Here is a 17,204-nt window from a genome sequence, read left to right on the forward strand (position 1 = left end):
AGGCGGCTGGTGGGGTCCCTGACATTCAATTCCTCACGCTCTGCGAGGACAGAATCCTGACCATGACCTGAGGAGCCGACTGACACACAGATCCCCTGTGGGCGGCACGGTGGCACTGTGGCTAGCACTGCTGCCTCACAGCGTCAGAGACCCGGGTTCAATTCCCGCCTCAGGCGACTGACTGTGTGGAGTTTGCACGTTCTCCCCTTGTCTGCGTGGGTTTCCTCCGGGTGCTCCAGTTTCCTCCCACCATCCAAAGATGTGCAGGGTCAGGTGAATTGGCCATACTAAATTGCCTGTAGTGTTAGGTAAGGGGTAAATGTAGGGGTATGGGTGGGTTTCGCTTCGGCGGGTCGGTGTGGACTTGTTGGGCCGAAGGGCCTGTTTCCACACTGTAATCTAATCTAATCTCAAAGTATCTCCCTTGATGCAGCTGAAGACTATTTGCCTTAGCCTTTGAGACATGGCCATTTACTTGTATAACATACAGTGTGATTGGCATGTATGCAGCTGGCATATGCTGCAGATGTGAGACTGATATGACACTCTGCCAACTTGTGCCATACAGTAATATGTCCAGCCTTGATTGATGACTGAGAACAACCATGACCAGCTGTCTGGCTATAAAAGGCAAGTCAAGATAAAAGTACCATGAACCTGGCAGCTCTGCCTGAGAGAGGCAAAGTGCAAAAAAGGCAAGTCAAAGCAGAGATACTGAGTATTCAAATAGGCGTAAAGTGAGTTGTGCACTAACAAAGTGAGCAAGGATCCCTGAGATGCACTCTTATCTAATCCATGAACTGAGTGCCTGTTCCTGTGTGCCAAGGTTCTTACCACTATTGCAATAGGATATGCTGATCCAAAGTGCATCATTGAAGTGCTGAACTGTGCTCCAAGTGGATCGTAATGTGTCAGGAGCATGTGCTGAGGCTGATCTGGATGAGGGCAGGGGTACATGCATATTCAGCATGACCTGGTGTTCAAATAGAAATTAAGAGAAGCAAACAACTGGGGCGGGGGGTGTTGGATTTCCACCTTTACATTGACTTTCATATTGGGAACACCCAGCATCTACTTTCTATCTGACAGTTGGATGGAAGGGAAACTGCATATTAGAGTCATAGAGTCAACCCGTCCATGCCGACCAGATATTCCAACCCAATCTAGTCCCACCTGCCAGCACTCAGCCCATATCCCTCCAAACCCTTCCTATTCATATACCTATCCAAATGCCTCTTCAATGTTGCAATTGTACCAGCCTCCACCACTTCCTCTGGCACTCATTCCATACACTTACCACCTTCTGTGTGAAAAAGTTGCCCCTTAGGTCCCTTTTCTATCTTTCCACTCACACCAAACCTATGTCCTCTAGTTCTGGATTCCCCGACCCCAGGGAAAAGACGTTGCCTATTTACCCTATACATGCCCCTCATAATTTTGTAAACCTCTATAAGGTCACCCCTCAGCCTCCGACAATTCAAAGGAAAATAGCCCCAGCCTATTCAGCCTCTCCCTATAACTCAAATCCTCCAACCCTGGCAACATCCTTGGAAATCTTCTCTGAACCCTTTCAAGTTTCACAACATCTTTCCAATAGGAAGGAGACCAGAATTGCACACAATATTCCAACAGTGGTCGAACCAATGTCCTGTACAGCCGCAACATGACCTCCCAACTCCTGTACTCAATACTCTGACCAATAAAGGAAAGCATACCAAACACCTTCTTCACTATCCTATCTACCTGCAACTCTACTTTCAAGGAGCTATCAACCTGCACTCCAAGGTCTCTTTGTTCAGCAACACTCCCTCGGACCTTGCCATTAAGTGAATAACTCCTACTAAGATATTGTTATAGAGTTGGAGGCAGGTAGTAAGCAGTTAAGAGAAAGGGAGGCTTAGAGTTGTAATAGTTTTTGTTTATTGTTCACTTTTAGAGTTAGAAAATAAATTGATGTTATTACCTCTAAACAGTGGAATTTGGGAGTTCTCTGTCACTCATAGTTTAACAGATTACAAGGCAAGGTGAGCTTTCTGGGTGCTTGGTTTAATTAACAGAGGGGTTCACTATCCCTAATCAATGTATTCCTTTATAGATGATTACAAATTCTATCTCTTATAACCCTTTCCAACATTTTACCCACAACTGAAGTAAGGCTCACGGGTCTATAATTTCCATGGTTGTCTCAATTCCCCTTCTTGAACAAGAGAACAACATTTGCTATCCTCCAGTCTTCTGGCACTATTCCTGTGGACAAAAATGACATAAAAGATCAAAGCTAAAGCCTCAGCAATCTTCTCCTTGGCTTCCAAAGAATCCTAAGATAAATCCCATCTGGCCCACAGGACTTATCCATTTTTACTCTTACTACAATTGCTAACACCTCATCCTTGTGCACCACAATCCCATCTAGTCTAGTAGCCTGTATCTCAGTATCTCCGCAAATACATTGTCTTTTTCTCATGGGAATACTGGTGAAAAGTATTCATTTAGCACTTCCCCTATCTCCTCTGACTCCATGCACAGCTTCCCACTACTAAGCTTGATTGGCTGTAATCTTACTCTTGTCATTCTTTCATTACTGATATAGCTATAAAAATCCTTAGGGTTTTCCTTGATCCTATCTGCCAATGATTTCTCATGTCCCCTCCTGGCTCTTCTTAGCTCTCTCTTTAGGTCTTTCCTAGCTAACTTGTAACTCTCAAGTGCCCTAACTGAGCCATCACATCTCATCCTAACATAAGCTTTCTTCTTCCTCTTCACAAAAGAAAATGACAAACAACAGTGGACCCAAATCGGATCCTTGCGGTACACCACTCTAACTGAACTTCAGGATGAATATTTCTCATTAACCACCATCCTCTGTCTTCTTTCAGCTCGCCAATTTCTGATCTAAACTGCTAAATGACCCTCAATTCCATGCCTCCGTATTTTGTGCAATACCTTTCCAATGGGAACCTCATCAAATACTTCACTGAAATCCACGTACAGCATATCAACCACTTTATCCTCATCCACCTGTTTGGTCACCTTCTCAAAGAACTCTAAGGTTTGTGATGCACAACCTTACGACCTTCACAAAACTATGTTGACTATTCTGAATCACCTTATTCTTTTTTAGATGATAATAAATCCTATCTCTGATAACCCTTTCCAACACTTTTCCCACAACCAACGTAATGCTCACAGGTCTATAACTTCCAGGGTTGTCTCTACTCCCCTTCTTGAACAAGGGAACATTTGCTATCCTCCAATCTTCTGGCACTATTCCTGGAGACAATGATGACATAAAGATCAATGCCAAAGGCTCTGCAATCTTCTCCCTGGTTTCACAGAGAATGTTAGTATAAATCCCATTCCGGCCCAGGAGACTTAGCTATTTTTACACTTTGCAGAATTGCTAACACCTCCTCCTTGTGAACCTCAATCCCATCTAGTTTAGTGGCCTGAATCTCAGTATTCTCATTGACTACTTTTCTTTTTCTGCTGCCACTGAGCCAAAGGTGGTCCCTGGCCCTGAATCTGTTCAGTGTTATTTCTCAGTTCAACAACATGTTGCTGTTGTTGTGTTGTGGCCTTAAATATCTCTCTTCCATCAGTCAGTCACAACATATCACACGAAATAATGGGGTTTCATCTAATCTGTCCCATTGAAATGTCAGTTAATGTGAATGGCAATTGTTGAGACTTGAGGTAAGATGCATTAATGCCACAATGTGAAGGTAAGTACCTGACCCAAGCTGTACCTGTCTTCTGTGATAGTGAAGATTTTAGAACTTTAATAACAGTTCATTGAGAACTAGAGGGCATAGGTTTAGGGTGAGAGGGGAAAGATATAAAAAAGACTTAAGAGGCGACTTGTTCACACAGAGGGTGTACATGTATGGAATGAGCTACCAGAGGGAATGGTGGAGGCTAGTACAATTGCAACATTTAAAAGGCATCTGGATGGGTATATGAATAGGCAGAGTTTGGAGGGATATGGGCCAAGTGTTGGCAAGTAGGACGAGATTATTTTGGGATATCTGGTTGGCATGGACAAGTTGGATCAAAGGGTCTGTTTCCGTACCGTACATCTCTAAGACTCTTGTATGAATATTGATGAAAGGTATTCATTTTGAACTTCCACTATCTCCTCTGACTCCACACACAAATTCCCACTAGTACGCTTGATTGGCCCTAATCTTTCTCTAGTCATTCATTTATTCCTGATATATCGATAGAAAGCCATAGGGTTTTCCTTGATCCTATCCGCCAACGACTTCTCATGTCCCCTCCTGGCTCTTCTTAGCTCTCTCTTTAGGTCTTTCCTGGCTAACTTCTAACTCTTAAGCACCTAACTAAGCCATCACATCTCATCCTAACATTAGCTTTCTCCCTCTGACAAGAGATTCAACTCCCTCAGTAAACCAACTCCCTCGCGTTCAACAACTTCCTTCCTGCCTGATCGGTATGTAATTATCAAGGACCCACAGTAGCTGGTCCTTGAATAAGCTCCACATTTCAATTGTGCCCACCCCTGGCAGTTTTCTTCCCCATCCTATGCATCCTAAATCTTACCTAATCGCATCGTAATCCCCAGCTATAACTCTTGCCCTGTGGTGTATACCTATCCCTTTCCATCACTAAAGTAAATATAACCGAATGAGGTCACTATCGCCAAAGTGCTCACCTACCTCCAAATCTAACACCTGGCCAGGTTCATTTCCCAGTACCAAATCTAATGTGGCCTCGCCCCTTGTTGGCCTGTCTACATACTGTGTCAGGAAACCCTCCTGCACACATTGGACACAAAAAAAACTGACCCATCTAAAGTAATTGAGCTATGGTATTCCCAGTCAATATTTGGAAAGTTAAAGGCCCCCATAACCCTGTCACTCTCGCACCTATCAAGAATCAGCTTTACTATTCTATCCTCTACATGTCTGAAACTATTTGGAGTCCTACAGAAAACTCCCAACAGGGTAATCTCTCCTTTCCTGTTTCTAATCTCAGTCCGTACTACCTCAGTAGATGAGTCCTCAAACATTCTTTCTGCAACTGCACTACCGTCCATGACTAACAATGCCAGACCACCCCCCTTTTTTTAAACTATTTTCTCTATTCTTACTGAAACATCTAAATCCCGGAACTTGCAACAACCATTCCTGCCCCTGCTCTACTCATGTCTCTGAAATGGCCACAGCATCAAAATCCCAGGTACCAACCCATGCTGCAAGTTCACCCACCTTATTCCAGATGCTCCTGGCATTGAAGAAGACATACTTCAAACCAACTTCTTGCTTGCTGGTGCCTTCTTGCGATCTTGAAATTTTAGTCTGACCTCACTACTCTCAACCTCCTGTGTACTCAAACTACAATTTCAGTTCCCATTTCCCTGCTGAATTAATTTAAACCCACCTGAAGAGCATTAGCAAATTTTCCCCCAGGATATTGGTACCCCTTTGATTCGAGTGAAGACCGTCCTGTTTGTAGATGTCCCACCTACCCCAGAACGAGCCCTAATTATCCAGGAATCCAAAACGGTCCCTCCTGCACAATCTCTGTAGCCACATGTTCAACCTCTCTCTCCCTATTCTTCACCTCACTAACATATGGCACAGGCAACAAACCAGAGATAACCACTCTGTTCGTTCCAGCTCTAAGCTTCCACCATGGCTCCCTGAATTTCTGCCTTAAATCCCTATCTGTCTTCCTACTTATGTCGTTGGTGCCTAGGTGAACCACAACTTAAAGATGCTCCCCCTCACCCTCAAGGATACTGAAAACATGATCCGAGACATCACGAACCCTGGCACCTGGGAGGTAACACATCAACCATGAGTCTCTTGTTCCCACAGAACCTTCTGTCTGCCCCCCTAACTATGGCATCTCCAATGATTAATGCTCTGCTCCTCTTCCCCCTTCTCTTCTAAGCGACAGAGACAGACTCTGTGCCAGAGACCTTGGTAAGTTCCACCCCCAACAGTATCCAAAATGGTATACTTGTTGTTGAGGGGAATGGTCACAGGGGATCCCTGCATTGCCTGCTGGTTCCCTTTCCCTTTCCATCCCCTGATGGTAGCTTCTACCTTCTTCTTTTACTTGAGGTGTGACTACCTCCCTGTAACTCCTCTCAATAACCCCCTCTGCCTCCCAAATGATCCAAAGTTCATCCGGCTCCAGCTCCAGTTCCCTAACCCAGTTTTCGAGGAGCTGGAGTTGGGTGCACTTCCCACAGAAGGAGTTGGCAGAGACTCTTGTGGTGACCCTTACCTCCCACATTCAGTAGGCAGAACATTTTACTGCCCTAACCTACATTCCCACTATTCTAATTTACCAATGAGACTACTGAAAACTAAAAAAAAAAGAAACTGGTCATCTTACCAATCTGGCGCACAGAAACTTTTTCTTGATTAGAGGAGGGCAGGTAGGAGACACGACTCGAGTAGTTTTTCGGGTAAAGCAACCTCCCAAATATAAAGTCTCACTTACCAAGCAGTCCCATGTCCACTCCTGCTCAGTGTGCATTCCGCCTATGCACGAGATAAGCTTTTATATATTTTAAATTTACCTTCCCTTCGGGCCTCTGGTCTTCACTGTTGCTCCTTCCACTCCAACCGCCGCTGAAAAAATGAAGAATGCTGAACTCCCAAAGTAAGCTCTAACATATTTTAAAATTTACCTTCCCTTTGGGCCTCTGGTCCTTGCTGTTGCTCCTCCCACGCCAAATGCCGCTGAAAAAATGAAGACTGCTGAACTCCCAAAGTAAGCTTTTATATATTTTAAACTTATCTTCCCGGGAGGGATAGTTTTTGCAGAGGAGGAATGCATAAAGTTACAAAATGATATCAATGGAATTGCAAAACAGAAATACAATTCACAAATAAATTTTAAATCACTAAATATGATGAATTCAAGTTTGTTAAGAAAAGTGAAGAGGTTACATATAATTTGGCAGAGTTAAAATATGATGGAGAAGCAATCACATATTATTTAGAATAAATACTCAAAAGTCCAGAACTGGCCTACAGCTCTGCTCCTAACCAGCACAGAAAATCAGCCCAAGTACAGAAGATAAAGGAGTCATCGTATCATAGCACTGGATTTTCAAATTGGAGACAGGAGGTTGGCAGTCAATAATTCCTGGGTCCCAAAGTAAAATGTGTGATTTATTCACACAATGCTATTCTGAAAATGTAAATGCCCGACTTAAAACAAAATGAGCTTGGTGTGCAAGTAGTGGGCGGCACGGTGGCACAGTGGTTAGCACTGCTGCCTCACAGCGCCAGAGACCTGGGTTCAATACCCGCCTCAGGCGACTGACTGTGTGGGGTTTGCACGTTCTCCCCGTGTCTGCGTGGGTTTCCTCCGGGTGCTCCGGTTTCCTCCCACAGTCACAAAGATGTGCAGGTCAGGTGAATTGGCCATGCGAAATTGCCTGTAGTGTTAGGTAAGGGGTAAATGTAGGGGTATGGGTGGGTTGCGCTTCAGCGGGACGGTGTGGACTTGTTGGGCCGAAGGATCTGTTTCCACACTGTAAGTAATCTAATCTAGTGTAAATGTGTATTTTCAAAAGATGGAGACTATCTACAGATTGAAAGCAATTAACTATGATGGGACGTGCTGCTATCGTGCCAAAAAAATAACTACATAAACCTTGGAAGATCAGCAGACTCAACACAAACAAAGGTAACTATGTCACTAAATGAGAGTTCAATCACACTATCTAGCAAAAGAAGATCCAGATTTGAAAACTTTTCACTGCCAAGAAAACAGTCACTTTTCATTGTAATGGAATTGAACACTGTGGCTTCACATGTGCGACACTGTTCAGGATTGCAGGATTTACATCAGTCCCCATGGAATAGCTTTTCTTTATTTACTTTGTCTAAAACTGCAATAATTTGGTACACCTCTTAACAAATCTCTCCTCAATCTTCTTTGCTGCAAGGAGAATAACACCAGTTTTTCAAATGAACCTTGAAATTTAAATTCATTACCATTGAAATCATTAAGGTAAATCTCTTCTGCACCCTCTTAAGGTTCTTCACATTCTTATTGTGGTGACCAGGACTGGATATAATACTCTTGTTGTGGCTTAATCAAAGCTTTAATAATGATTTCGATTTAGCAGTTGGATAACACCTTTGACTGACAAGCACATCTTTTGGCTGAACTGAGGACTTACTCCCTTTAGTATGGTCTGAAAGGACATCTTGAGTGACTTACAAGTCATTAAGAGGAATGTCCTAGAAAGTGAAGGCTTGAAAGAGGAGCTTAAGGAAATCATGTTAGGAAATAGGTGAACTGTGTTAGCAGCTTGTTTAACAACAGATATTAACTAATGAAAATAGCTTTGAGTGAATGCACAAATTTGCTGACAAGAACCAACTACAATCACGCCACCAGGATTTCATTCACTGAGGTCTGAATGTTTTTAAGATTAATGTAAAAGTACAAGTGTTGAATCTTTATTTCTGATGTCTGTAATGAGACCACTTCAAAAAGTTCCTGTATACAATAACATAGTTATTTTTTTATTTTCACATGATAAACTTTTATGTTCTTTTGATAAAAGTACATCGGCAGTGTCTCATTAATATGTTAAGTGACTGTCCACATGGTAAACAAATAGCATAGAAACAAAATCTGGTCTATCAAGCCAGGTTTCACTCTGGGACCTGAGTTGTTCAGTTTTATCATCAGCAGAGTTCACAACAAAGGCTAGAAAATGCATGGGCTCATAAAATGTGAGACTTCCAAGTATCCGTTCTGAGCTAGTTCAGATTTCTGCCGGAGAGGGAAAAGTGGAAAATTCAGCCACACAGTATTATATTGTCATATAATATCCTTTCTTACCGTCAGGACAAGCACATCCCAAAAGACCTGGACCCTTGCACTGCACCTTGTTCTGGTAATTTCGACATGTGCTGGGACACAGGCTAGTATTGGTACTAAAGTAGTAAGTGGCACGGCATTCTAAGAGACAAATAAAAGCAAATGTAAAAATAGATATTAAAAAATTGTAAATCGTTATCCTTCTAGTAGATATTTCCCTAGTCACAGAACCAAGATAATAGTCCATTTTCCATATATCATAAAGAAAGATAAACCCATAAGCCAATCTAACTGCATTTTTTATCCATTCATCACTGACTAGGCCAGTATTAATTGCCTATCCCTAATTTCACTTGACCACAGTCTTCGGACAATGGAGAATCGGTGGATATGGTGTACCTGAATTTCCAGAAGGCATTCAACAAGGTGTCAAACAGAAGGCTGCTGCGTAAGATAAAGGTGCACAGTGTTACTGGTAATGTATTAGCCTGGATAGAAGATTGGTTAACTAACCAAAAGCAATGGGATGTTTTTCTGGTTGGCTATCAGTGGTTAGTGGTGTACCTCAGGGATCTGTGCTAGGACCACAATTGTTTACAATTTATATAAATTATTTATAGTTGGGAACCAAGTGTAATGTGTCAAAGTTCACAGATGAAACCAAAATGAGTGGCAGAGGAAAAGGTGCTCAAAACACTGAAAATCTGCAGACAGATGTAGGTAAATTCAGTGAGTAGGCAGGCATCTGTCAGATGGAGTACAATGTTAGTAAATATGAGATCATCCAGTTTGGTAGGAGAAGTAGCAAAATTGACTTATGTTAATGGTGAATAATTGCAGCATGCAGCTATATAGAGGGACCTGCGTGAATCAGGTCAGTTTGCAGATTAGAAGAATGGGGGGATCTGATAGAAACATATAAAATTGTGAAGGGAACAGATAAGATAGAAGCAGAGAAGTTGTTTCCACTCGGAGGTGAAACTAGAACTAAGGGGCAAAGCTTTAAAATAAGGGGGAGCAGATTTAGGACTGAGTTAGGGAAGAACTTATTCACCCAAAGGGTTGCGAATCTGTGGAATTTCCTGCCCAGTGAAGCAGTTCAGGCTATCTCATTGAATGTTTTAAGGCAAAAATAGATAGTTTTGAGCAGTAAAATAATTCAGGGTTATGATAAGCAAGCGAGTAAATGAAGCTGAACGCATGGAAACATCAGCCATGATCTATTGAATGGCAGAGCAGGCTCGACAGGCCAGATGGTTACTCCTACTCATATTTCCTACGTTGCTATGACCTGCTGAGTTTTGCCAACAATTTCAGTTTTAGCTCTGATTTTGCTTTTGCACTACCTTTCCCTTCTGAGGGAATTCAGCTTGACTCTGCCTGAACTATCTCTTTTGAATGCTGCACATTGTTTAGCTAGTGTGCTCCCTACCAATATGAGACTCCAAATTATTTCAGTCAGATACATTCTTACCCCACTGAAGTTGGATTTTCCCCTAAATGGTTCTTTAAGCTCATCATTAGTTTTCTCTTATATACCATTTTTCTTTTTCTTTGTTATTAATACTTGTTCTCTTGGTCATGAGTATCCTTAACAAAGGTGAATAGTTTTAGGGTAAGTTTACAAAGAGTGGGGAGTGGGAAAATTTGTGGGAAAATTTTGGTGGACACCTGGAACACAATGCCTGAAAAGATGGTGGAGACCAAAATCCTCATGACATTTCACACTCCTTAAGGAGGACTCTGGACCTCTGTTTCTCCTCCCAAAGTGGACAACATCACACTTATCCACATTAAATTCCATCTGTCATGTTCTTGCATACTCACTTAACCCCTCCAAATCCCCTTGAAATTTCTCTACATCCTCCTCACAACACAAATTTCTGTCAAGTTTCATTCAGAGCGGCATAGTGGCTCAGTGGTTAGCACTGCTGCCCCACAGCACGAGGAAGCCAGGTTTAATTCTAGCTGTAGGTGATTGTCTGTGTGGAGTTTGTACATTTTATTGCGTCTGTGTGAATTTCTGCCAAGCATTCCGGTTTCCTTCATAGACCAAAGATATGCAGTTTAGGTAGAGTGGCCATGCTAAGTTGCCCAATAAAAACCGAAAGGACTGCAGATGCTGTAAATCAAAGACAAAAATAGAAATTGCTGGAAAGACTCAAGAAAATATGGCAGCATCTGTGGAGAGAAATCGGAGTTAACGTTTCGGGTCACTCGATCTGAAACATTAACTCGAATTAGTCTCGAAAGATGCTGCCAGACCTGCTGAGTTTTTCCAACAATTTCTATTTTTGTCTTTGATTTACAGCATCTGCAGTCCTTTCGGGTTTTTATTGGGCAACTTAGCATGGCCACTCTACCTAAACTGCATATCTTTGGATTGAGATAGATAGGATTGAGATAGATAGGTTCTTGAGTATCAAGGGGATCAAGGGTTCTGGAGGGAAAGCAGGAGAATGGGATTGAGAAACTCACCAGCCATGATTGAATGACAGAGCAGACTCGATGAGCTAGATGGCCTAATTTCTGCTCCTATGTTTTATGGTCTTATGGTCTTATCTTTGCTTCAATCCTCTGAAGCAATCCCAGCCCCCTACCCTATCTGCATAACCACACATTTACCATGGCTAATCCACCTAATCTATACAATGGACAATTAAGTATGGACAAAAATAGAAATTGCTGGAAAGACTCAAGAAAATCTGGCAGCATCTGTGGAGAGAAATCGGAGTTAACGTTTCGGGTCACTCGATCTGAAACATTAACTCGAATTAGTCTCGAAAGATGCTGCCAGACCTGCTGAGTTTTTCCAACAATTTCTATTTTTGTCCATACTTAATTGTCCATTGTATAGGTTAGGTGGATTAGCCATGGTAAATGTTTATTTAAGCAGATAGGGTAGGGGGCTGGGATTGCTTCAGAGGATTGAAGCAAAGATAAGACCATAAGACCATAAAACATAGGAGCAGAAATTAGGCCATCTAGCTCATCGAGTCTGCTCTGTCATTCAATCATGGCTGGTGAGTTTCTCAATCCCATTCTCCTGCTTTCCCTCCAGAACCCTTGATCCCCTTGATACTCAAGAACCTATCTATCTCAATCCTAACGACAGTCAACAGCCTGGTCTCCATAGCCTTCTGTGGCAATGAATTCCATAGATTCACCACTCTCTGGCTGAAGACGTTCCTCCTTATCTCCATTCAAAAAGGTCCTCCCTTTACTCTAAGGCTGTGCCCTCAGGTCCTGGTCTCTCCTACCAATGGAAACATCTTCCCAACATCTATTCTGTCCAGGCTATTCAGTATATTGTATATTTCAATTAGATCCCCCCTCATCCCTCTAAAATCCATCAAGGATAAACCCAGAGTCCTCAAACGTTCCTCATATGTTAAGCTTTTCATTTCTGGGACCATTCTCGTGAACTTCCTCTGAACATGCTCCAGTGCCAGGACATTCTTCATGAGATATGGGGCCCAAACCTGTGCACAATATCCCAAATGTGGTCTGACCAGAGCTTTATAGAGTCAAGATTAGAGTGGTGCTGGAAAAGCACAGCAGGTCAAGTAGCAACCAAGGAGCAGGAAAATCGATGTTTCGGGCAAAAGCCCTTCATCAGGAATGAGTCTGGGATAATTTTATCTTTCTTCCCCCGAGCTCCCAGTCTCATTCCTGATGAAGGGCTTTTGCCCAAAATGTCGATTTTCCTGCTCCTTGGATGCTGCCTGACCTGCTGTGCATTTCCAGCACCATGTTAATCTTGACTCTAATCTCCAGCATCTGCAGTATTCTCTTTCGCCAGAGCTTTATAGAGCCTTAGAAGTGCATCTCTGCTTTCATATTCAAGTCCTCTCAAATTAAATACCATAATTGCATTTGCATTCCTAACTACTGACTGCACCTGCAAGTTTACCTTGAGGCATCCTGGACTTGAACTCCCAAGTCTTTTTGCATGTCTGCCATGTCTGTTTTCTTCTCATTTAAAAAATAGTCCATGCCTCTATTCTTCCTACCAAAGTTCATGATCTCACACTTTTCTACTTTGTACTCCATCTGCCACTTCTTTGTCCACTCTCCTAACCTGTCCACATCCTTCTGCAGCCTCCCCGCCTCCACAATGCTACCTGCCCCTCTACCTATCTTTGTATTGTCTGCAAACTTAGCCAGAATGCTCTCAGTTCCTTCATTTAGACTGTTAATGTATAAAGTTAAAAGTTGAGGTCCCAAAACTGAGCCTTACTTGTCACCAGCTGCCACTCTGAGAAAGACACTTTTATCCCCACTCTCTGCTTTCTGTCAGACAGCCCAGTTTCTATCCACGCTAACACCTTGCCTCTAACACCTTGGGCCCTCATCTTACTCAGTAGCCTCCTGTGTGGCACCTTGTCAAAGGCCTTCTTAATGATAGATAACATCCATTGGCTCTCCTTGGTCTAACTGCTCATTACTTCCTCAAAGAATTCTAGCAGATTTGTCAGGCATGACCTCCCCTTGATGAAACCATGCTGACTTTGCCTTATTTTACCATAAACTTCCAAGTATTCTGAAATCTCATCCTTCAAAATGGATTGCAGGATCTTATCCATGACCGAGGTCAGGCTAATCGAGCTTAACTTTCCATGTTTTGCCTCACTCCCTTTTTAAACAGGGGTGTTATGCTAGCGATTAGACTCTAGCGATTTCTGAAAGATCACCAATGCCTCCATTATCTGTTCAATTACCTCCCTTAGAACTCTGGGGTGCAGTCCATCTGGTTCAGGTGATTTATCCACCTTCAGGCCATGCATTTTTTTCTAGCACCCTTTCCTTGGTGATGAACCGAGTGGCCTCTTTCCAAACTGTAGGGGTTCTATCTCATCTACAAAACTGCAAATATTACATTTCAGCCCCATATCTAAATTATTGATATAATTTGTGAACATCTATGGTCAAAACACTGATCCTTTTGGTTGCCCAGGAGTCACAGCCTACCAATCTGAGAATGAACATCCAAATGTTTTCTTTCTGTTCATCAATCCTCAATCCTTGCCAGGTTTTTGCCCCAATACTCAAATTTGGTTTACTAACCTCCCATGTAGGATCTTATCAAACGGCTTCTGAAAATCAAAACACAGTAGATCAACTGATTCCCTCTTACCTGTTCTGCTAATAATACTCTCAAAATCTCCAATAGGTGTGTCAAACAATTTCACAGACTCACAGAGTTTTATGGTGCAGAAGAAGACCCAAGATAAGAACTAGGATCAGAAACAGGCCATTCAGCCCCTTGAGACTGCTCTACCATTTAACGTAATCATGACTGATTTCATCTCAGCATCAATTCAATGTTCCTGCCAACTCATAATCACCCTTCAATCAACTACCTATTAAAGATCTGTCTATCTCCTACTTAAATGTTCTCAATGTCCAGTCATCCACCACAATCTGGGGTACTGAAATTCACAGAATCACATTCTTTTGGATTCAAGTAATTTCTCCTCATCTCAGTTTTAAATATGCTATCCCTTATCCTAATTCTCATTCCAGACTGTCCCACACGAGGAAACATACTCTCTACATTTACTTTGTCAATCCCCTTTAATGTCTTATATACCTCGGTTAGATGTCTTCTCATTCTTCTAAACTCCAGAGAGTATAGTTCGAAGTTTTTCAATAAGGCAACCCCTCATCTCTAAAATCAATCTAGTGAACCTCCTCTGAACTACCTCCAATAAACTATACTCTCCTCAACTAAAGGGAGCAAAATTGTCTGCACTATTCCAGATTTAGTCTCATTAATGAGTTGTACAATTACAGCAACACTTTCCAAATTTTACACTCTATTCCCTGAGCAATAAATGCCAAAATTGTTTTCCTTATTCCCTGCTGTACCTACATATTAGTTTTATGCAATTCATGCATGAGGACACCTAGATCTCTCCACACTGAAGTTCTCTGAAGTTTCTCTCCATTTAGATAATAGGTTGCCATTTTGCTCCTCTAACCAAAACAGATAACCTCTCATATTTATCCATATTAAACTTCATCTGCCAAATTTTGGCTCATTCACCTAACCTATCCATATACATTTGTAAATTTCTTATTTCTTCATTGTAATTTACTTTCCCAGCTATTTTAGTGTTATCTATAAATTTAATTATAGTACTTTCTATCACTGCATCCAAATCATTAGTATAGATTCTAAGTAGTTGAGACACAAGGATTAAAACCAGTGGCACCCCATGATTCTTTTTTTGTTGGTTAGCTAATTCTCTGTCCAAACTAATAAATTACCCCTTCACCCCCTCAATACTACCTTGTGTATTAACCTTTTGTGCAGCATCTTGTTAAATACCTTCTAGATGTACAGATAAATTACATCTACAGGATCTCCATTATCAACCTTGTTTGGTACACCTTATAAGAACCCTGGAAAATCAATCAAATTTGATTTACTCTTCATAAAACCATAATGACTCTAGTAGATTACATTTTGACTTTCCAAATGCCCTGTTATTATTTCCTTAATAATGGATTCTAATAATTTTCCAACAACACATGTTAACATAACTGGTCTGTAGCTTCCTACTTTCTGCCTCCCTCCCTTTTGAATAATGGCATTATAGTTTCCCAATCTTGCAGCTTTCCATTTGCCTTTGCAATCTGGTATGCCTTCATTTTTGTCTTTACGACATGTTCATCTTCCTGGTGAGCCATGGATGGTTTTCATCCCTCCTTCAATCTTTCTTCTTTTCTGATATATGTTTTAGTTTAGACCAACAAAGTATCTCCTCAAACATCAGCCACTGCTCATTAAATGTCCTACCTTTTAGTTTTCCTGCCAAGTCCACTTGGGCCAAATTTGTCCTTGTGCTAAATCATGACCTTTTTTTAAGCTCCAGAATGCTAATGTGGAACTCTGGTTTCTCGCCTTCCAACTGAAGTTGAAATTCTATCTTATGACCACTCTTTACTAGAGGATCCTTTATTGCATGATCATTACTCCCACTTCATTGCACAATACCAAATCCAGAACAGCCTGCTTCCTACTGGCCTGGTTCCAAAACATATTGCTTCAAGAAACAATCTCTAATACATTCAACAAAATTTCTCATGAGGCTATTTTTGCCAATTTGACTAATCCAGTCTATATGCACATTAGGGGGACATGAAAGGAGGGGACATGAAAGGTCCTTAGTTGGTAGGATTAGGGAAAACCCGAAGGCTTTCTATAGGTATGTCAGGAATAAAAGAATGACTAGGGTAGGAAGAGGTCCAGTCAAGGATAGTAGTGGGAAGTTGGGTGTGGAGTCTGAAGAGATTGGGGAGACACTGAATGAATACTTTTCGTCAGTATTCAATCAGGAGCAGGACATTGTTGTCAATGTGAATACTGAGTCAAAATTAAGTAGAATGGATGGCTTTGAGGTACGTAGAGAAGAGGTGTTGGAAATTCTGGAAAGGGTGAAAATAGATAAGTCCCCTGGGCCTGATGGCATTTATCCTAGGACTCTCTGGGAAGCAAGGGAGGAGATTGCAGAGCCATTGACCTTGATTTTTATGTCCTCGTTGTCACAAATGTTGTTCTCTCGTTTTAGAAGGGGAGTCGGGTCAACCCTAGAAATTATAGGCCAGTGAGCCTTACTTCAGGGTAAAGTATTGGAAAATGTTGGAAAAGAGATAGTATTTATAATAATCTGGAAAGGAATAATTTTATTAGGAATAGTCAACACAGTTTTGTGAAGGGTGGGTCGTGCCTCACTGACACTATTGAGTTCTTTGACAAAGTGACAAAACAGGTGGTTGAAGGTAAATTGGTTGATGTGGTATGTTTGGACTTCAGTAAGGCGTTTGGTAAGGTACCACAATGTAGGCTATTGCACAAAATATGGAGTTTCGGGATTGAAGATGATTTAGCCATTTGGATCACAAATTGGCTAACTGAAAGAAGACAGAGTGTGGTAGTTGATGGGAAATATTCATCCTGGAGCTCAGTTACCAGTGGTGTGCCACAAGGATCTGTTTTGGGGCCACTGGTGTTTTTCATTTTTATAGATGATCTGGATGTGGGTATAGAAGGATGGGTTAGTAAATTTGCAGATGACACTAAGGTAGGCAGAGTTGTGGATAGTGCCGACCGCTGTTGTGGGTCACAGATAATAGATAAGAGGCAGAGCTGGGCTGAGAAGTGGCAAATTGAGTTTAATGTGTAAAAGTGTGAGGTAGTCCACTTCAGAAGAAGTAACAGGAATGCAGAGTACTAGGCTCATGGTAAACTTCTTGGCAGTGTAGATGAGCAGAGAAAATTTGATGTCCAAGTGCATAAACCCCTGAAAGTTGCAACCCAGGTTGGCTGGGCTGTTAAGAAGGCATATGGTGTGTTGGCGTTTATTGGTAGGGGGATT

General features: G+C 41.8%; 1 protein-coding gene across 1 annotated transcript in view; it reads right to left on the reverse strand.

Annotated features, from left to right (window-relative positions):
• The window catches only part of LOC122539520 (otogelin-like), a 67,668-nt gene that overhangs the window by 31,888 nt on the left and 18,576 nt on the right, over positions 1 to 17,204 (reverse strand). Inside the window, exon 4 of the mRNA XM_043674470.1 lies at positions 8,842 to 8,961. Coding sequence (XP_043530405.1) covers positions 8,842 to 8,961 — 120 coding nt within the window. The remainder of the gene's footprint in view (positions 1 to 8,841; positions 8,962 to 17,204) is intronic.

The sequence above is a fragment of the Chiloscyllium plagiosum genome, chromosome 2 (genome assembly GCF_004010195.1).
Source record: "Chiloscyllium plagiosum isolate BGI_BamShark_2017 chromosome 2, ASM401019v2, whole genome shotgun sequence".
NCBI classification, from domain to species: Eukaryota; Metazoa; Chordata; class Chondrichthyes; order Orectolobiformes; family Hemiscylliidae; genus Chiloscyllium; species Chiloscyllium plagiosum.